Source organism: Liolophura sinensis, chromosome 3, assembly GCF_032854445.1.
Source record: "Liolophura sinensis isolate JHLJ2023 chromosome 3, CUHK_Ljap_v2, whole genome shotgun sequence".
NCBI lineage: Eukaryota > Metazoa > Mollusca > Polyplacophora > Chitonida > Chitonidae > Liolophura > Liolophura sinensis.
In genome coordinates this window covers 1,625,269-1,647,395 of record NC_088297.1, presented here as the reverse complement: position 1 = coordinate 1,647,395, position 22,127 = coordinate 1,625,269, and the positions used below count along the sequence as shown (strand labels likewise).

At 39.4% G+C, this 22,127-nt stretch overlaps 1 protein-coding gene across 1 annotated transcript; it reads right to left on the bottom strand.

Moving 5' to 3' along the window:
* Positions 1–5,906: 5,906 nt before the first annotated feature.
* LOC135463953 (solute carrier family 35 member F4-like) lies at positions 5,907–21,029 on the bottom strand. Its single transcript, XM_064741423.1, has 8 exons — positions 21,026–21,029; positions 19,927–20,212; positions 10,062–10,281; positions 8,872–8,997; positions 8,056–8,122; positions 7,415–7,537; positions 6,900–6,989; positions 5,907–6,410 (listed from the first exon to the last, which is right to left on the bottom strand). Exons 1-8 carry the CDS (start codon positions 21,027–21,029, stop codon positions 6,199–6,201), a joined length of 1,128 nt encoding a protein of 375 aa, XP_064597493.1. The 3' UTR covers positions 5,907–6,198.
* Between the last annotated feature and the right edge of the window lie 1,098 nt (positions 21,030–22,127).

Genomic DNA, 22,127 nt, shown 5'->3' with positions numbered 1-22,127 from the left:
TATTTCCAATAACACAGAGGCATCTGTTGAGCGACTGCTGTTCCAATTTCAAGTCCTAAATGAAAGCTACCACACAAATGGTGTGGGTAACTTTGACTAACTTCTACTCGATTTTAACACGTGTATTTGTTTAGATTTTTGTTCATTTAAAGTTGCAACTGAAATGTTACCACAATGTTTGGTTCAACAATATTATCAATATTTCTCTAAACCGAGGACGTTAACGCTTGGAAGTTATCAGGACTCTACTAGTCAATGTTCTCTTCCCAAATGCAAAGGTTCATCAACTGCAACTGGAAAACTTGCTCCATCCGGTTTACACAGTTGACAATTGTGACCAGTTTTTGTTTAACGACGTTGGTTTCTGGTTCGCTATTTTTATGATGCTACGATTCATTGCGTGTGAAAGACGGTGCACAGATATTCATAAATATGCAGAGACGTGGTGCAGCAAAGAGCAGTACAGCACACGTGCACAAGTTTCATACCTTTGTTTTAATTAGGCGATGTTCCCATTGTTAGCTATATATGTGTCATCTGTTAGAGACAGTCTATATCCTGAACTTGTCGTGTATTACATTAATATTAACCCAGATAGAAGTTTTTGTCTGACAGAATATTATTCAAAAGGTTACGGTTAATGAAGTACACCGAGTGGGTAGAAGGGTGATTAAACCCGGATCTGGACAAAATAAAGTGGTAACGGCTAAAATTTGGCACCTTTTGCCTCGCCTCTCAGTATCGATAGGTTTGAGCAAGAAATCTGGACATGTTTGCCCTCTGTCAGTATAATGTGAATAGGTGGGCTATTCGTGTGTGGTGTCGTTAGCACGAAACTTCAGTGGATGCAGCACTCTGGTGGCATGGACCCACCCTGTCACAGGAAGACACGGTCCTATACACACACACACCTAGTTTTTCTTTCGTCGTCATACGACCGAAAAATTGTTGAATATGATGTAAAATCGTCAGCACGCATACACATGAATCACAGAAAAGAACATGATAGTAGAACGCCGGAGCACCTTTACTTGAAGTTATGTCACCAATGCCGACTACATGTAGACGTATATGAGCTCCTTAAGCTCGGAGTCGTTTATAATCTGCAATTAAAAACGTTAAAGCTACATAAAGCTTTCGTCTGACTGAATATAAAACTGAATATAAAAATTAAACCGAGGTATGCCGTTCAGTTATTTTCTTTCCTCTTGCATTCTCTCACGGCTACTGCAAGTAAAACGATGCTCGTTGTGAGATAATTTCCCTTTCTCTTCTACACGTAACTATATAATCTACCGTCATCGTGTTTATTGTCCTTTTCTCAAATTATTTGTACGAGACACATGGCCTAGCCCGAGATCAGCAATTCTTTTCGTCACGTGATCCAAACCCGCTTTCGGACAGGGAAGGATATACATCATGCTGTGACAGATACATGTATTAAAGCAGGAAAATGTTTTTTTTTTCTCTCTCTCTTTTTTCCCAAATCTCTTAACCTTGGGCGAAGCGCTAATTAAATGAGCATTATAAATAAGAACATTGACACAGCTTTGTCATTTGACGTAGTACTTAACAAGATACAGCGTGAAGTAGTCAATTAAGTCTATTTGGGGAAGACATTATACGCTGTTATGGCTACTAAAGGGTACAGCCATGTTTATTTGTTTTTGTTGTTTTTTTTTTCATTTATCTTTCTACATATTTTAATAATTTTCTTATTTAGAGGCTTATATTTCGTCTTCAATATAATTCAACATAACATTAGTCCTGCTACAAAATTTTATATGTGGGAAGGATGAACATATTTCATATATCTGAAAGCTGTTCGATTTATTTATTTATTTGGTTGGTGTTTTATGCCGTACTCAAGAATATTTCACTTTTCGACGGCGGCCAGTGTTATGGTTGGTGGAAACCGGGCAGAACCCGGGGGAAACCCACGACGATCCGCAAGCTACTGGCAGACCTTCCCATGTACGACCGGGAAGGAAGCCAGTGAAAGCTGTTCGACGTCAGTTTTTATGATGGCGGGTTGGAGTGCTCGCAGAAAAACCACCAACTTTTGGTAAAGTGCTGACGAACTTTTCCGTGCGTGACGTAAAAATATATTCACACCATACTGGGGGAAGTCAAGTGGCCTTAACTATCATTAGGCAGCTCAACCTGTGACACTGGAATCATCAAAAGTTTGTTGTCATGAACATTGAGATCGAGCGTTGAGATCAAGTGAATCTATAGCTGACATTCTAAGACAGGATTTGAACCAACAACAATGATTCCACTGTTCCAGTGATAGGAAGACAAACATTTTTGCTCATTTTGCTGAGAACTGCATAAGAGATAAGGTTTTATCATGGGATAGTCTGACGTTGCACGACATCAGCTGTAATTACATATACAAGTGTAAAGATGGTCGCCCATTTTCCGATGTGATTGGCTCTCAGAAGGATATACCACGCCCAGTAAAATCAGGCCCTTCGTGTTAAGGAATCCCACAAATGACGTAGATGGGTAAGGGACATTACGATGGATCATGACCCACGTACAGGGGTCTGTACTGGGTTAACTTCGCTCTCTGAGCTACTAACGCTAGCGTTGGGGGGTGAAGGGGGGGGGGGGGTAACTTGCTAAATGCGTTACAGGAAGAACCTTCTGATGTACTGTAAATGCCCAAGCTTGAGATCACACGTAAAACTGCACTAGTAGGAAACTTTCACTTACACCATGGCTGTGGTCGGTTTTATGGGGAGAAAAACACTGAAGCGACTTAGTTTAATTACTATAACATTTGACAGACTATTGATGGACTTTGACAATGTGAGGTACAGATGTGCAGCCTACCATACTGGTGGAAGAGAAGTGGTCTTCTGCGACCAAACGACCGTTTATTGTCAACACGGCCTCAAAAATTCTTTGAACGGGAGGCGACAAATCATTGGCTAGTGGCACATCTTGGCCACCAGAGAGCAACGCTTGGCATATCATGTCACTACTGATCTGGACACGTCATTACCTAACTGGCTTTCGATTTAGGACGAGCTATTGCTCTAAGCAGAAATTTTTTTGTTTGAAATCTGACGGTTTTAATTTTCTTGCAAGTTTTTTCACGCGTTAGTTGGACTTATATACGGTATATTTTTGTCAAAAAGCAACTCTTTCGCGGGATTTATGATGAAGTCAAAATAAGTAGGCAAGGTAAGTAGGGTGCATTAATGCATACATCGAAATAGGGACTTACACAAACCCGTCTATGCTACAACAACAAGGAGGAAACAAACCTTTACAAGTTTTATTACCAACAATATAGACTTACAAGATTGTAAATACATACCGTACATCATTGTCTCAAAATATTTTTTTCCAGTTCTAAACAAACACATCTAAGCTAATAAAAATACATCGTACAAATAGTATGAACTTGTCAGTTATATCATAATTCTAAACAATGCGATTTTTCAAACAACAGCACGATTTTCATTAACGTACAGATACTCTAGTGGAACTCGTGAGGATCCAATACACTCATATACGCACGAATACTTCAAGGAAAATTATATCATCCATCATACCAATCATGCGATCATCTGAATCATCATAAGCAAGCAATCATCGTTGTTATTACTATCATATCATCAGTATATGTTCTATAGATACCCTTCTAACCACCATGATAAAGTTCTGCGATCAACCAAAATGTTGGTGTTGTCTTACATACAGGATCCATGTGCTGCCGTTTGCTTTTCTATAGTTTGGTTCTTATTGCACCGGGAGGCTAAGAAACATGATACAAGTACATTTTTCTTAAACACACTGAAATGACACCAGATCCCATCCTATGCAATGGAATCATTCGTTATTTGGGGCTGCAGCGTCTGAGTTCAAAGCCATCTCAAGTTGAATTCCTCTCCGGTCGCACATGGGAAGATTTCTCAGCAGCCTGCGGCATTTCCGCGGGCTCTGCCCTTTTGCCTCCCACCACAAAGCTGGCCACCGTTGTATAAGTGAAATATGTCTGAGTACCGCGTTAAACACCAAGTGAATAAATAAATGAACAGTTATCACTTGTGACCGACCGTACATGGGCTGATTCAGTGTTTCACGTTTGCTTCTTCTTCACAGACCCGATTATTTTCCTCCAAGACAAATCAATCATCATTTTCTCTGTGAACGTCGGAATTTTTCCCGTGCAAGTGATCACACCGATGGATTTCCTAAAAGATTCCCCAAAGATTAGCATTTGTCCCCGAAACCACCACACCAATGGATTCCTGAATCGACGCCAGTATTTGATGTTTGACACTAACTTCGGTGATATAGGAATTTTATTTTATTAACTTGGCTTTTGTTGAAGGCCGCACCTTTTTCACACGGTGTTCACAGAATCATTCAAGTGTCTTTTCATTTGACCATACAGAGACCGTTGGATAAAGTCCTCAAGTATAATGTCTAAATCATATTTTTCTTTATCGGATTTTATATATTTATTTGATTGTTCGTCAAGGCTTTACTAACCTCCAACCCCCCCCCCCCCCCCCCCTCTCCCTTCCACCTTTACAATGGCGCACGCCAGTTTTATAGATGGAGGAGTCCATTGTGCTAAGGGGAAAACACCGGTCTATGGCATGTGAATGTTAACTTTGCCATACTGTATTGGTGGAAGTCAGGTGGGCTTTGATCGTTCGTGAAACTGTCTCGAGCGTCGTCGACGGAATAACGTCGCTAAGGCCAAACGAACAGTGAGATCAGGGGAATCTACAAAAAGTTTGCATTTGTTTTTGCGTAGTGATTAAAACGAAAGCGCTTTGAACACCCGGCCACGACCCGATGTCATGTCACATGTAGAGACGTGTTGAAAATAGTACTTACTGCCGCCTCTTTTTGAAGCTCAGCACTGAGAGATTAGAGCAAAGAGACGTGTCAGTATAATGTAACTGGGTGGGTTGTCTGGTGTCCTCGGCATATTACTTCAGTGACGGTAGCATTTTGGCGGCATGGACTCGGCCTGCCACAAGAATATACAGTATATGTACACAAATCTAATGATTATATACCTATGACGACGTTAAACCCAAAGCATTCATTCATTCATTCATTCGAGAACACATATAAATAAGGTCTGGAGGCTGCGACAAAATCTTCATTGAACTGGCGCAGTGTTTGCAGAACCATACATCTGAATGAAACCGGTCACAGGTGATCATGCTTTTAACAAAATGAACAGTATAGAACAATCTCGTCTTGAGCCTCCTGTCGTGCTTTGCGGAGTAGATTTAAAACATTTGGATTTCAGAGTTACCTCCCTTCAAATAGAGTATGAGAATTACAATTAGTCGTTAGTTGGTCAGCTATTTCGAGTGCGGGTTTCATTTGAAATAGCACTTCCTTTTTTAAGCACTTAGTCGAGCACGTGTAGGTCTCGACTGCCATATATAGCACGATCAAAACGATGCTGATACCCTGTCACAAATTCCTTGTAACGATACGAAAGTAGTTCGGTCCAGAATATGCAGTCTGTTCCCGTACATGCCGTGTCCATTTTTGAGCACCTCTTGCACCGTAGGTGTTGCAGGAAAACAATGATAATTCCTCCTTGGATTCAAGTTATTGCGTCCAAAAATGTACCTCGCTTTTTCGGTTGTTTTCAAACAACGACAATGTGTATGACGGATTCAAATCAAAAAACGATACATACCAATGATGACACATGGAGATGTGTTTGGTATAAACTGTGGTTTTGTGGTACATATATTAGTCATCTTTAGTCAACAATGGTATGGATTCACTGCCATGACAAACACGGCACTTTCTGAGTCAAAATAAATCCTTTTGTTACTGTCATTGCAGAAAAAAAAACACACACACACACTTCTGTGTAGTACTTTGTATGGTGAAAAGTTCGACTGTTTTGTTTTACTGCCAAAAAGATTTTTGTCTGATGTTTTACTGATCATGGACAAATCTAATCTGACAAATTTCTGAATACTCATGTCCACTCTCCAGCTGTTGCATTTTCTCATGAGATTTTACCATTAGTTTTGACTATCCTGAGTGAAATGATTGTCATTGTGACGTGAATTGTCTCTTTCCAAAGTGTGCTATAACTTTGGAAAATCTTTTACACACAGGTGATCTTTTGCACACAAATACTGTACATTTGGGGTGATATGTTTTACTTCACGTGTGAATGGGTGTGTGATCTCAGTAGAGTGACAACGCCGTTCCTCGGAGGCGTGACCTCGGCGTTTGAGCGACAGGGGGCATGTCGGACCTCTTCTTCCACCGAATAAGTTTCAAGAAACTGTCGTGCCAGTCTTCAGGGAGGAGAATCAACAACAGTCCTATGGCAATGAGAACAATGGCTGCTGTCTTCATCCCCGGGAATGTGTCGTCCCTCCAATGCAGGTCTGCCGCTGTTGGTGTAGAAAAAAAAAAAAAACCCGTCAGTGGCCGATGTTAAGTTAGAAAATGCCACGCATGCGCATATCCAAAATTTACCCTACTAGAACAGGAATATATCACTATCAACAGCTACATCCCCGACAGCGCTGTCATTCTCAGCACAGCTTCCAGCACATTGTATATTTTTTTATAGATAGTTGTTAAGGGCACTTCAGATTAAGGTTATTTATTTTAATCATCTGGTGATTTTTTTTTTCTTTTTATTTTTTTTTCTCTACGCTCTAAATTTTTCCAGTAGTGTTACGTGAAAAGTGAACCAGTGTGCACATAAACAGCACCCCGGCCGTACATGGCAAACTTCCTGCGTACGGCGTTAGGCGGAATTGGATATACACGACTTTTAAGCTGAAAGTAACAGAGCTACACATGTAGAAAGAGAGCGTTACACACTGTTCAAGGAGCGATAACCCACCATGAAGAGCATGAACGTTTTGTCATACCTGCACATAGGGGAAGTCCAAACACCAAACCGAGGCCAATGAACATTTGATACGTAACCGTGACGCCATAATACACCATGGACTGGTACACTGTAAATACAGCATTGAAATAACATCAAATTAAACATCAAGTAATTCATCAAAATCGACCTGTGTACAGTCAGGACTAGGAGATCTCTTCACTTGCTGCTAGTGGACGTGTAACGCAATACTATAAGCATTTACATTAACAGTTAAAATCTAACTGGCAAAAGCCCGGAATACACCGGTAATACGTGGGAACCTTTGCCCACAATCCTAGACAAAATTGATTTAGCCAATTATTTGTTCTTTCTGTTTTTTTTTCTACATCTAGACTTAACTTTTTACTTCTGTGGATCGTAAATTCTACTCCAGTTTTGAGGCGGTTAGAAAAGTAAACCCCGTTTACCCGATTTACCCTCTAATATTCACATATTACATAACGCGTACTCTAAAACAACAGTGCCCTTAAGACATAAACAGATCCGACTTACCAAACATAAGGGCGCTTGCACCGGATAAGTAGCCCCATGGAATAACGGAAAAATCGAGAGCTTCCGCCTGCGTGAAGTAGAGAGCCAGTAGGATTGGCCATAAACAGGCAATGCACCCTACGCCTGTGACGACATAAGACACGAATATTCATTACGAGAGGAAGTAACGAACATCTTTGTATAGGCAATTATTATATGATGTAATAATCTAAAATGGCTGACAATAAACAAAGATCTTTGCGCATGGTTGAAAACTAAATGAAATAGTGTGACACACCTGTCTTCAAAACGTTACATCATTAGGTTGAAATACGACATACAGCGACCAAAACGTTTTAAAACGGGGACGAATAAAGCCAGCAGTTACACGGTTCTTCACAGACACAATCCACTCAACTTGCAGAACTGAAGCACCATCTCGACATAACGTCATGGTGCATATATAGACAGTTTGATCTCTTCATGCTGACATAATACACAAATGCTCCTTGATACAGCAAAATGAATTTTAGTCGCCTACGATGTATACTGGCCGGAGTTTGGATAGTTGAATTACTTGTTTCAACCAGTGTACAGTTTAATATATTTTTTTGAAGTGTAAATGTTAAAGGTTTGGCAACACTTCAGATTTAGTGGCTTACCTATTAAGCTGAGGAATAACGAAGTCTGACCGTAAGACGCGTCTCCAACAAACTTTTTAAAGAGCACCTGGAAAACGGAACAACAATAGCAAAATCTGAGCAGCTTTCCTACAGCAATGGCAATGTGTAAACGGCCTGATGTCTTGTGTCAGAAGTTGTCGTGTTTTTGAGGTCATTGTGTTTCGGAGGTTATCGTGGTCCCGAAGTCGTCGTGTTTTTGAGGCTGTCGAGTTTCTGAGGTCATCGGGTTCCTGAGGTCATCGAGTTTCTGATGTCCTAGTGTTTCCGAGGTCATCGTGCTTCTGAGGCCATCGTGTTCCTGAGATTATCGTGTTCTGGGATCATCGTGTTTTGAAATCTTAGTGCCCCTGATGTCATCGTGTTTCTGAGGTCATCGTATCCCTGAGGTAATCATGTCTCTAATGTCATCGTGTTTGCGAAGCCATCGTGTTCAGGAGGCTATCGTGTTTCTTGGGTCATTGTGTTTCTGAGGTCATCGAGAGATAAGCGTGTTTCTGAGATCATCGGGTTTCTGAGTTCAGCGTGTTTCCGAGGACATAGTCATATTAAGGTTTACGACGGTCACCATGTTAATGTGCCACAGTAAAATTCAGATAAGGACGTCTTACTCAATTGGAAAACTAAAAAAAAAAACTACAAATTGAAATATTTTTACGGATAATGTTTACTGGCCTTCCCTTTCATGTCATTGCTTTCATTCCCTTTAAGGCATAACAGAAACAGATTTTCGCCGAGACGAACAATACGTACACCAGAACGTTAAATAAGAGGGGAGACAACTTTTGCCAGACTCACCTTATGTACAGAGGCAGAGGATGCGGAGACCGCCGCCAGTACGACGCCCCACATTGAAGGGCTACCGAATCCGTCCACGTATGCAAATAATACTATTCCGGTAATTGAGAATATCATAGCAACAATCTGAAAGACAAATTATATACATAGCAATCACGCAAATATTTTCCTGTTTACATGGTTGATTTATACGACATGCCTGTGACTTTGATGTGTTTTATGGCAAATTTATATTTCGTTTTTCTTTCATACTTTTATGACAGCCTTTGAGGTACCATGTATAGCAGGAAATATGCGTTTTGACGTCAGGATCCCATGCAGGTTAACAAGGAAAGGCTAGCTTAAGATCGTCAACGGCAAAAGTCAAGTTTAATGTTAAATTACTTTGTTTTAATATCTTTTGTAATATTCAATGACATGAAAACGCTCTCAAAATGTCTACAGCACATAAAATACCGCGAAACATTGTCTTGATCATTTTATGACAAAGAGCTTTTGAAACACATGATTCGAAACGGTTATTAATGGGTATCATTGACGTCACTTCCGTGTTTTAATACGGATGATTTATATAAAGTGTACGTTCCAGGCCACTCTTTGTGCTAAAATGCAGAAGCTGGATCTAAGACCATTATTTAAAATATGGTGAACAGATATCGCCAAACCCAGTGTTTTATACACTTTATTCTAGGAAAAATTTTTTTTCCAATTTTTCTTGAGAGTGTTTAAAGGCCTTTCTTTTACATCTGAATATGAATTAAGGTGGAATTTTCCTTGACTTCAAAGGATTATACTGGGAATAAATACACGCAAGTTCAGTGTTCGAGCTGAGGGAAAGAATATCTAATTTAAAAAAAAACAATCTGAGATAGAACTATATCCGCTGGACGCTCAAACTTCAAACTTGAAAATAACTCACTAAATTAAAAACTGAGTTTGTGGACTTCAGTGGAATTAGTTTCAGTCGACGACTTGGAATGTAAGTTACTTCGTTTTAAATTTAATTTTAGAAAATTGTGATAAAAGTAACACGTCGGAAGTTTTGCCAGTAAGATGTGGATGGTCGTGAGTTTCCCCCCTGGTTTTGAAGGGTTGCCTGGCATCATACTATGGGCTGTCATTGTATAAGTGAAATATTTTTGTGTAAGATGAACCAGTGAAACAAATAAATTCATAGATAAATAACTTACCCGTATAGCAACAAATTTTTCAAATAATACTATCCATGACAGCATGTAAACAAAGCTCTGGCTAGTTGAGAACAACGCAGTGACGTCCATTGCTGACAAAATCAAAATTGACCGGATGTACACGTAATTTGTGAGCGTCCACATAAGGCAGAAAAGAGTAGTTTTCCACAGGAATGGTAGGACTTGAAATGTCTGTTTACGGTAGATTTGTAAACTGTCTCTGTAAAGCAAAAAGTTGGAATAACATTATTTTTTATGTAGATTAGAAACAGTTTTTTTACTGTGAAAGAATTTTTAACTTAAATGATGGTGGCCTTTATTAAGGGTAGAGGAATCGGGATTGCCCGGCCAAGCGACCAGTTTTAATTGTGGTTGATAAACACAGGTTATATTGGCTGCAGATACTACCTGTCCTATTGCGTCGTTCTAAATATCACCAGATATAAACTTGCTCCACTGAGATCTTTGCTGGTAATATATATATAGCACAGTCAAAGAGAAATCTCGCAAAATATGTGAGCCTTTTAAGCTATACACACAACTCGGGCCAGTTCATGAGGGTTGTGTCACAGCGTTTGTTTTTATCGAGTTCAGAAGAGTGCATATACACTGATCAGTGAGGTCGAAAGTTCAAATCCGGCTCCTGCTGCAGGGATTTTGCTTTGGGGTTTGCCATTCAGCTTACATCCGTGTTCACCTCGTCGTTATATAATTGTCAATGCCAATATTTATATACCACAAATCTGATCGTATATGGCATTACGATCACCAGCTTTAAATATTCATTATTTGACAGTATAATGCAAACCAGATAAAATGATAATGCTACAAAATAACACCACACCAATCTTCTAACCATTTTACACGTAAACCAAGTTAAAAGATTAGAAAACTGAATATGAGATCAATGCACGATAAGCAATATACACATATAGATACTGTAGATCGAACAGACTAGTGTATCCAGTCAAGTCCATACATTAAACAGCTTATAGCTCAAGTGACGCAATACGTGCGGCTTATAACGTAGAAAATCACATTGATTTACGTACCATATTTAGTAACCTCAGAACACTCGTTGGCCGGAAGTCATAGGTTACAAAAAACACTAAAGGATTGCACATGGCAAGGTTCAAAACTCATTAATTTGGTCAGAAAATTTATTCCTTATTTCATTGGTGTTTTAAACCGTACTCAAGAAAATATCACTTATAAGACGACTGTCAATATTATGGTGGGAGGAAACAGGGCAGATACCCGTTGCTGGCGAACATTCCCACGTACGGCCGGAGGTGGACTTGAACTCACAGCGACCGCAATGATGGGAGGCTACTGGGTCATTACGCTGCGCTAGCGTGCTAACCAAATGAGCCATGGAGGCCCCTGGTCAGGGAATAGAAATACATGTACCTCGCTGTGACTGCGAAAAGGCTTGCATGGAAATGACAATGTGTAAAAGTCCACCTATTCAGCATGTGATTTTTTGTTCATCTTATGCGTAATGCTGATCATCAAAAGATGGGGTTAATTTCGGGAAAAGTAATCATATGTCTCAAGGTATTAACACTTGTGCAAACAGTCAGTTAAAACAGAAAGAAAGGATATATGGTATGATTTCTATTTACACGTATGACATTCTTTCTCCACTGTCTGACTTTCTTAGCCTCTGTTTGCTTTTGGTTTAAAGTCATCTAAGACCGCTAAAGTGTCATGTTGTTTCTAATGCAATGGCGTTCACACCGGTGTCGCCGTGGTGAGTTCAAGTCCAGCTCGGGTCGTGCTTGACAAGGTCTGCCAGCTCGACTCTCTGCGGATAGTAGTATGTTTTCCCCAAGCTCTGTCCAGTTTCGTCCCACCATAATCCTAATTTTGTAAGGATGTGAAAGCATTCAAAGGTGGATATCATGAATATCATGAATCATAAAACCTTATTTTGGTACTGTGACGTTAAAAGAAGTTTTCCTAAGCAAAAACACAGCTTTGTGTCTTTTATTGATGAAATAACTCTTTATACCCACCAATAAAAGACTGTTTAAATACCATTACTAAAAATAGTCAACGTCAAGCTTAATATTATAACGAAAAACAAGCTGACATTACGCCGGGGACCTTTATCACTTACATCATGGTCCACGAAACTCATCTTGGAATTTAATTCATGGAACACATTTAATTTAATTTTTTTTTTAAATCTACAACTGTGAGTAAAGATGTTCTTTGTGTTCTTCTATACATGTATATCTGGTCATGTTTTCCTGGATTTTGAGCTATTGCAAGGTCATTATTGCCCAAGGCCAACACAGATGGAGCTGAGCACATGTAGGCTGTACGCTACATCAGATGTAAAGGGCGGCTTGCATATATAAAAAAGCATGCATCAAACTGTTCCAGGCATTATGCTAAAGGTGTCAGCGACAACCTTGACAAATCAATTTTCTGTAAATCGCAAAGGCCATATGATGCTACAACTGTGCTTACACTCAAGAAATTATTCCGTGAATTTTAACAGACAATATGTTGCCTGATTTATATTATAACATATTACTGTGTCATACTGAATATAATATCCAGTTAGTGTAATAGAACCTTTATGTTAAATTAATAGAATACGTGTGTTATGTTTAACAGAACAATGTGCTGGAATAACAGAATGCATTATAGCATCACTCAGACGGGGTTTTTTTGAGTGTAGGCATACACACCTACTACCTTGGCTGCTCTGTAACGAGGAAAACCAAAAGAAAAATACTCGAACAAAATTTTACATGCGCAATACTACACACGTTCCTCTAGTACAGCGCAAAATGTCATTTGTATATGGTGAAAAATCTGTTCTGTTCTGTTTTCATGTTTTAGAGTGTTACGTGTTCAACAAGCTGGACGCCGTGTTAGTATGTGAAAGCACTGATATCTGCATATCTTCTATCGTGCACAACTATCGGCATCGTTTCTATCGCGTACAATGGATACCCGACATCTCCATGTCTTCTATCGTGTACAATGCTTCACCGATATCGGCATAGTTTCTATCGTGTACACCCGACATCTGCACGTTTGCTGTCGTTTACATTCACTCCACATATATTTATACGTCTTCTATAGCGTGTAATGATTACAGTCATATTGTCATGTCTTCTATCGCGTGTGATAAGGCCAGTCATATTGTCATGTCTTCTTTCGCATGTAATGACGCCAGTCATATTGTCATGTCTTCTTTCGCATGTAATGACGCCAGTCATATTGTCATGTCTTCTTTCGCATGTAATGACGCCAGTCATATTGTCATGTCTTCTTTCGCATGTAATGACGCCAGTCATATTGTCATGTCTTCTTTCGTATGTAATGACGCCAGTAGTATTTTGTTGTGTCTTCTTATACCGATTACTTGAATAGTTAAATTTTCATTCCTGTGCAAATTTTATTAGATTCCAAATGGATTTTTCAAATGGATTTAGCCGATGTTAAACAGTTCCCATCATAAAGCTGTCACCGGAACATAAAGTGCACCATTAGCTTACGGGTCGCTGGTGATATATATGCTTATAATAAGGCTTATATAGCTCGTGACTTTAATCCGCCTACGACATCAATGCAATCACTATACGCTGCGATACAAGGCTGCTTTGCACAAAACCTGGATATATTGGTATGAGTATACAATAAATGGTTGGCCTTAGCTCTTAACAGAAAATTAAGCGACGCAAATATCCTCCCGTGAATTGTGAAATAAGGACGTAGGGTAATTTATCGGAACTGATATCAACCCAGCCGTAGGGATCTTGAGCAAACACGGCCTAGTCTGCGTGCTGCTGGAGATCTCGTACAAACGTTATCCGCACTACTTCCGCCCCAGGCTAATTTTCCATCAGTCTACTTTAAACTGTCCAGTGCACATGCTACCAGAAAAATAACAACACATGGCATTTAAAAAAAGCCATACATCAAAACGGTATTAGGAGATATCTTGTATCTAAAATATGTCTCGAGTACAACATGTCCGCAAAATCGATCATGCTATTCTCACCCAGCTTGTACATGTGCGCAAACACGTCTATTTCATATCAGTAAGAAAACAACCGTATCTAGATTTTCCAGAAAAATGTGAAAGAAATTTGCAAACAGCTTTCTGGGTAACGATTTCACGTCTAAACCACATGCTAAATAAAAAATACAGTTTTGTCATTAACTGCGGTATTTGAAAAACCATCTCAGTTTAGAATTATTTTTTTTTTTAAAATCGCGAGTATTTTTTTATATACTGATCTGTATTAAATTACAAACTATATACCCCCACGTATAACTGATGAATTTTCCCTCATGTAGGGCAAAGATTTTCGCCCTCGGGAAGGCCTGCCGTGTCTACATTAAGGTATTCGCCATAGCCTGATAGGATGGTCGTGGGTTCCCCTCGGACTCTGCCCGGTTTCCTCCCACCATAATGCTGGCCGCCATCGTATAAGTGAAATATTCTTAAATACGGCATAAAACACCAATCAAATAAATAAATGAATAAATAGATAAATTCGCCATACCGGTGAAAAACGAACGGTGAACTTCATGTAACACTTCATGTAACAGCCTCTTCTTTAAATCAAAACATTCACAAAGTAATATCACTAGGTTTTCATACGATATAGTTCTGTATATTTTTAAAGCTTCAATAGTGCCCAATCAGTGCTCTGGTTGTCAGCCTTTTTTTTCAGATCAAAGGACATTGGAGCCATTAGAATCACAAAAATTCTTTGGCTGAGGTTAAACCAATTCAGAATAAACCCTCTGTGTGTTCGACACTTCAGAGACATGCACCATTTTAGATTAAATAGTTGATGGTATAGAACAACAGACTAGCTTATTTGGAGGGCATCTTTGCCAAAGAGGAATTATCAGCATTAAACCCTATAAAAGGCCACGATATGAAAAACAATATAAATATAGCCTCTTGTCATCTTTACCTTAGATACGGTTTTGTGGTCGTGGTAACAAATTATACTCTCTTTGCCATCATAGTCTAGGCAGAAAAGGAAATTCAGTGATGTTAATTCTAATGTATTAGACGCCAATGATATCATTACCAAGCAGAAACACCAAGCACCGATATTACTTTCACAGAACCACTATGTTTTTTGCTAAAGCAAGAGGGTTTGCTGAAGAAATATTCTTATCGTGCATAAAGCGTTTAATTTAAAGGCATTTTTAGGAAGAGAAATACACAGTGCCGGACTTCTGTTAATAGAAATGCCAGCTTATTCAAGACTACGCGTATCAAGTTGCGTAAATTCCGCCCGGTTTCCTCCAACCGAACAGAGCCCAAGGGAAATCCACGACCAGCCTCAGGTTGCTTGTAGACTTTTCCACGTACCCAGCCCAGTGTTATATGTAGATTATTAAATAGTAATACAAAGAAGGTGGATTTATAACACGTGGGTTTGGTATAATGAAGACATTCTTAACTGCGCGCGGCTGACTCGAACACCGCTCTTCGTTTAGTGTTTTTTGGTTTTTTTTTTCATATCTGGGAGAGATCAGCATCTATGAATGACACGGGTGTACAGATGTATACAAGACCAGTATGCGCTTTGGCTTAGCTCTCGAGGTCACCGTACACGATCAATATAGTAAATGATGTAGAGCACTGATGTATTAGACGAGGCTTTGGATAAAATGCCAGCGCTATTTCTACCAAAGCGTTATCGATGGTGGTTCTCGGAACACAGATAAAATATAGAGTAACTCTTAATTCATAAATAACGGACTAGATATCGCGCTATGTGCATTCAAAAGGGACTTTGAACGATTCTTAAATCGATGCATGGTTCTGAATTGAATAGTCCTTCATAGAAGAATAATTATGGTTGGATATTTTGCTTTAACCTTGAACACTTCTTCACGTTTTCCAAGGTTTCTCTTCGAACATTTGTTATTTATTCAGAACGGATCTTTTAGGAATGCCTATAATGTCCAGGTATATTGTCCACGTATTGGGAGCTGTGTTCTATCCTATTACCGCCCCTTATGTCTCGCTTTTATTTCCTTGTCTTATGCCATTATTAATAGGTGGAAGAAAACCAAAAACCTTTGGTTGTCACTGACGAACTCTCTTATCAAAGCGTAGCTGAGTTAGATATTTTCATTATCGACAAGCTAGAAGATAGCATGGTAGACAAGTTGGTGACTATTTTAAGTAACTCATCTAGAACAATCGCTTAGAATCATTCGAAACTGCTTCTCTATGCATGACTCCCTTAGAATTCTTGCTTCACATACTATCTATGTTTAGCACTCAGCTGACCTATGTTGAACGTTGTATTGAAAACTGGTCTTGCGATTATTGACACAGAACGTCAGTTTGTTTGACGGATGCTATAGGAATGTATTTAGACGCCTGGGAATTACATAGATGTATGTGCACGTGATACCGGTGGAAAAGAAGTGGTTTTCAGCGTACGTTAGACTGAACGGACGTCATCAAAGGCCCCATCACAGTGAGAGTAAACGAGTTCACAAATTCCCTCTCTAAGTCCTAAATTGAATCGCATCTTGGATGGCTCCGCGATTCCTTCACCACTCCACCAACCACCCTGTAATTAACCCTGCTAAGTTTTCATCCACACAATTAGTAGTACAACTAGATTATTCCAGCCTTATTTTCGCCACCAAAATCGAAATAACTGATACAATCTTTTTCATCGCAAGGAGTTAAACCAAAGTAAGCCTATTTCTAACGAAATCAAATGAAACTAATAAATCAGTGTATTCTTTTATTCCAACAGATTCTTTTGTTGGTGCAGGAGCACGAATACTCTATTAGTTCAACACAAAGATTGTATCAGATTAATATCATATTAAGTTGATTTTGACACGGTGTCATGTTATAACAACAAAATCAATTCCAGCATTACTCAAACAACAGTGTTTCCTTCTGGAGAGCAAGTAGAGACGACAGAGTAGAACACCTACAATCTAACTAGTAATATCCAGTTTAAAACGTTTCAGACGTTTTACGATTACTAATACGAAATAATTATTATACTCATGTTTTTAGCTTGGGTTTTAGTAAGATTTCCATGGGTCCCCGTTTTCGTCATACCACATCACCGTTACGTTGCTACTGTTTTTGCACGTGCTTTACATACATAATCAAGGTCATGTCTACATTGCCTAGGTGAAGCGTTGACACAGGAAAAGACGTCATTCAAAGCTATAAATACAACGACTGTCCCGTCCATTTCCGCTGACTGCCAGTTTGTCCATATTAGAGGAAGTTCAAGACAGTATACCGTTTCCACACGGCCCCATATTTTATATCTGTCTTTGCTAACTGTCAGCGGCTTGACACGGCCAACATATTTGAATGACATCAGTGGCATTTAAACGTAAGGAATAATTAATTAAACAAGTGTATGGATAATGCTTTGTCCTAGTCTTAAGAGCGCATGCGCTGGTTTACAAGAAATCTGTATACACAATTATTCTTCGCGGTCATGACGGTATGAAATATCAGTATATATACACAGTATTACATTAGTGGTTTGCTAAATGGTTTTATTCAACAAGATGGCACTGGAACTATCACATAAAGCTTTGAAACGATACCGGGCCACACCGGAATCACCGGACGCTTCCAGAATTTATTGGACGCTTCAGGGGGGTACCGGACGATTCAGGAAGGTACCGGACACTTCCGGACGGGTTATAGTCACACCGGCTACAAAGCCTGTATTCTGTAGATCATCTTATGATGTTTGTCTCAGCATGCATATATAGAGGACCATTGTTAACAGTAATTACATTTACTTGGGGGTAAAGGAAGTGCTGTGCTTGTTCTTCTACAACTGGTCCCACCACATCAATCTCATATCAGTAACGATTCTGACGACAGCAACAAAATGGGCAGACTATTCTTTAGCCATTAGTACTTCAAGGGGCTGAAGAATCCTTTCAAAGCAAACTAACGGTGGTCCTTTTCCGGTTACCATGGCAACCGTAATTTTGATGTATGAACTCTACACCGTTTATGGGATCTCCTGCCTGAGCATTGATTACCCACTATTGTGTTTACATTTGATTCTTGACTGAACAAAAACGCAGTTTACTCAAAATCTCTTTTTGAGGAAAACCCATTTCTAAGTGCTATTGTCTTCGACATCGTTTCATCTGCGAGGGATAAAATATCTGTTTATATTGCGACAGCAAAGATGAACAGATCGACCCATACAAGGTTTTTTTTTTTCATTGTTGTTTTCTGGTGCATGACAAAATGCCTGTGAATCTTGAAACACTATTATTGCACTTTACGTGTTTGCCGATGGGCGGATTGCTAACAGACGTTCTACAAAGATACATCAATGTTCTTCATCGAGCATTTATCATCCTATTGATTTTTCACTAATAAATTTTACATCCGTAAAGACCGGACATTTCCCACAACAGATAGGACAAGATAGGTAAACCCCCAAAGCAAGATTTCTCAGGCGTATATTATTTTGATAGCACGACATGTACCGTAATATAATCAATGCATTTCGAAATATAATGTTTACAGTTACCATTTTTTTTATATGCTGTATTTAAAAAAATGGCGTAAATGTATCCGAAATATGCTTTTTTCTGAGTGATGTGTCTCCCCCGGGCTCAATCCGTGTTCCTTCCACCATAATGCTGGCCGCTGCATGAGGTAAATATTCTTGACTATGGCGTGAAACACGAATAAAATAAATAAATAAATAAACAAATGCTTTGGATGACGCATCAGTGAGCCCTCTGTGAGCTATTGCTCTTTGAACAAAGAGAACTCAAGCCAGTACTCTCACCATGCGAGCTTTATGCCCCCACATGTGGCCTCAATAAAGAGCCTTCCCCCTACATGATGGCTCCCAGTCAAATCTTAATCAAGGTATGTACTTATCCTGTCTACGTTTTAAGGAGTTCATAGGACTGGGATACCGTTATTAGCTGGAATGACTGATGACTGGGACTTGTACCGACGGTAAGGGCAGTTGTACTGATACATATAACATGGAGGGTTTATGAGTAGCATTATGGATAAGAAAGGGCGTTCTAAGCTGATCGCCATTATATGGCTGAAATATTGCCAATGTGTCGCTAAGCGAAAATCATTCGTTCACTCTGCATTTTCTTTGCGGTGAAAGACACGTTCAACATATGGATGTGTAGAGATCGTCGTTTTATGAGGCACTGTGAAATGGAAACTTTAACAGTAAACATCAATGGTTTTAGGGACAGCTTAATGTAAGTGAAAAGTTAAAAGAGACGGGGTACATCAGACGCCATATGGGTATTGTCTAAAGCTTTAGTTCCGTAATAATTTCAATATATTTTCTTCTTATACACAGGACCTTTGTGCCTACTTATGGTCTCAGAGTACACTGTCAGCAAGTTTTGGCAGCAGTCGATTCTGTAGCGGTATAACAGATGTTGACATAGAAATTTGGCAAAAATAGTGAGTGAGCGACTGCTTGGGGCTTAACATCGTACTTAACAATGTTTCAGTCATGAGGCGACGAAGAAATCCTCAAAGTGCATGTAATGTGCCTCCTTGTTGCAGAACGGATTTCCACCGCTCTTTTATCTAGTGTTGCTTCACAGAGACGCCTTACCGAATCATAATGATACGGATCAACCAGTCGTTGCACTATCCCATTCATGCTGAACGCCAAGCGAGGAAGTTACAACTTCCTCTTTTAAGGTCTTGGGTGTGACTGGAACCAGGATTGGCCCTTTCTGGATCCACCGCTACCGAAGCGGACGCTTTACCAACTGTGCTATCTGGGTCTGTTTAGCTAAAATATCACACATTGCTAAAACATACTATTAATTTTTGGAGTAAGATAAATCCATCACGTACCTAAATAAATCTTTGCCGGTGACAGTTCCTCTTAGGTATATTGACGCGATTATCATGTAGAGAGGGTAGAAGAGAATAATCCAGGCTGAGCTGAAATAAGTGATGAAAAATGGCGAGAGAAAACCTGGTCTGTAAATGTCCACTATCAGCTCTGTGGACGCCACCCACGTGACCGCAATGGTGATGGAGAGAAAAAAGCCAGGCAGAATTTTCCAATGGGCAGTCGTACACTCACAGTAACACGCTGATGTGGATTTCGTGCCAGAAGTTGCTGTTGTCCTGGAGTCTGCAAACCGAAAGTGAAAGCATAGTGGTAAATTTTAGGCCAAGTGTCATTCATATAAAAACAGTCAATCATAATGGGAGCTGTGCTTCAACTTTTAGAAGACCATTTTCAGAACAATCCTCAACACAAACAATCATAAAACTAAGAGTTCATTTGAAGTTAGAAATTAGAGCGGACTTAAGTAAAAAGAAGTTAATAGCAGCTCTGACTCACGATTAACTAATACAGTTTATCATGAAGGAAAGACGCAAGAACTGTTCTTCGAGAACGAATTAACTCAGTGAGCATATTATGTGCCATGCCAGTTTATACGTTGTCGTTAATCAAAATGTCCAGTAGCGCTTTGATTCCAGTTGTTCATATATCCAGTGTGGCGTAGTGTTCAACACGATGAATATACACCCCCTAGCTGTATGAAAGGCTGTTTTTTTTAAAACATAACATCCCTCGTGCTACCTACATGTAGCATCCAGCGCATGGTCTTGTAATGGAACAGTCAAATGCACTGAATACAACAACACCACAAGCATGCGTACAACCCGGATGGCCCTTCGCAAGCAGCATGGCATGCATTCGGAATTTCTACAGTATTTAAAAAGCTCAGGTCAGAATTGGTTTCCATGGTATAATCCCATGTCGTTGTTCTATCAGAAACGATTCGATGGTTTCACTAGCGGACTGTGTAAGTGTCCATTAGAAGCCCGTAAACGCATTATTAACATAATAAGCGATTCGTGAAAGTATCACGCCTTTCATTTACACAGAAGGTGAAGTACACGTGGTTATATCAATGGTTTAATAAAATTGTTTTACCCATTTTTCGACTATGTTTCATAGTTAATGTTTATCTGTGTAATCAACGAGGCGTGGAAGTGAATCAGAATATTAAAAGGCACTCAATAAAGTACTGGGATAATTTTTAAACCACCTGTAATGTGTAAAATATTTCAAAAGCCAATCCTTCGAATACATGCAGGACAGAACTGGAGTAAAAGGTAGGGATAATGTGTAATACATCAATTCTGTACAACATGCAGGCCCTATACATTGAGAGCAGTAGTTCTTTTATATATTTTTTTTTGTTCCCAACACAGTGCTCAGAAATTGTTATTTATACTGTGAAGATTCGCTTCGTGGGTGGAAGAAATCAGAAAGCCTGGAATAGGGTCAGAGCCCTGGCCAAGTACTTAACGAATCTCCCAAATTAATTCTTCAGCCAATGTAGCGAGATCTAGAGAGCAGCGATACCAACCGCATGGCACTATTACCCAGTGACACAAGACCATTCTGAAAAGTACAGTATACACTGCTACGATGTGCGGGAGAGCACTTGAGACACACTGCTATTTTCTTGTCTTAAAATATTCAACAAACGTCAGGCTGCGCAGCCTTTCATTTATAAATTTGTGTTCAACTGATATGTCGTATCTACTTAAAACGTATACATACATGAACAATTCATTGCTGACGTGCAGAAACATATACAACAGTTCAAGAAATGGACTCCAGATGCTATATGTAGCATTGATGATTGGCGTTAAGCGCATTGTTCACGTATCCAATTGTCTACAACACTGTAGTAGGAATGCATCGTACACAATTCATTATACATGTGTAGAAATAATGTATCTGTAACACAATTCCCAAAGGGGTTTCTAAATCCAGTATAGAATGAATGCTTACTAATAAATTCATTGTACACGTACATAAATATGCGCAACACAATTCTTGAAATAGGCTCTAGATTGTACGTGTCTCTGTCATTCATGTTTAGAATAAAATTCATTATATAGGTGTAGAAATAACTTCAAGCGGAAGTCAAGGAATCTAGCTCGCATGAAATTATGGTATAAAATCCATTGTGCACGTACATATATCTATATAACCATTCTGTTCAAGTGTTGTTCACGTCGCA

Excerpts from the sequence above, each read along its gene's own strand:
- LOC135463953 (XM_064741423.1), bottom strand. Across the intron at positions 8,123-8,871 it reads CCTCTGCCTCTGTACATAAG|GTGCTCTTTAAAAAGTTTGT; the intron begins GTGAGTCTGGCA and ends TCCGTTTTCCAG. Across the intron at positions 6,990-7,414 it reads TGCAAGCGCCCTTATGTTTG|TGTACCAGTCCATGGTGTAT; the intron begins GTAAGTCGGATC and ends CTGTATTTACAG.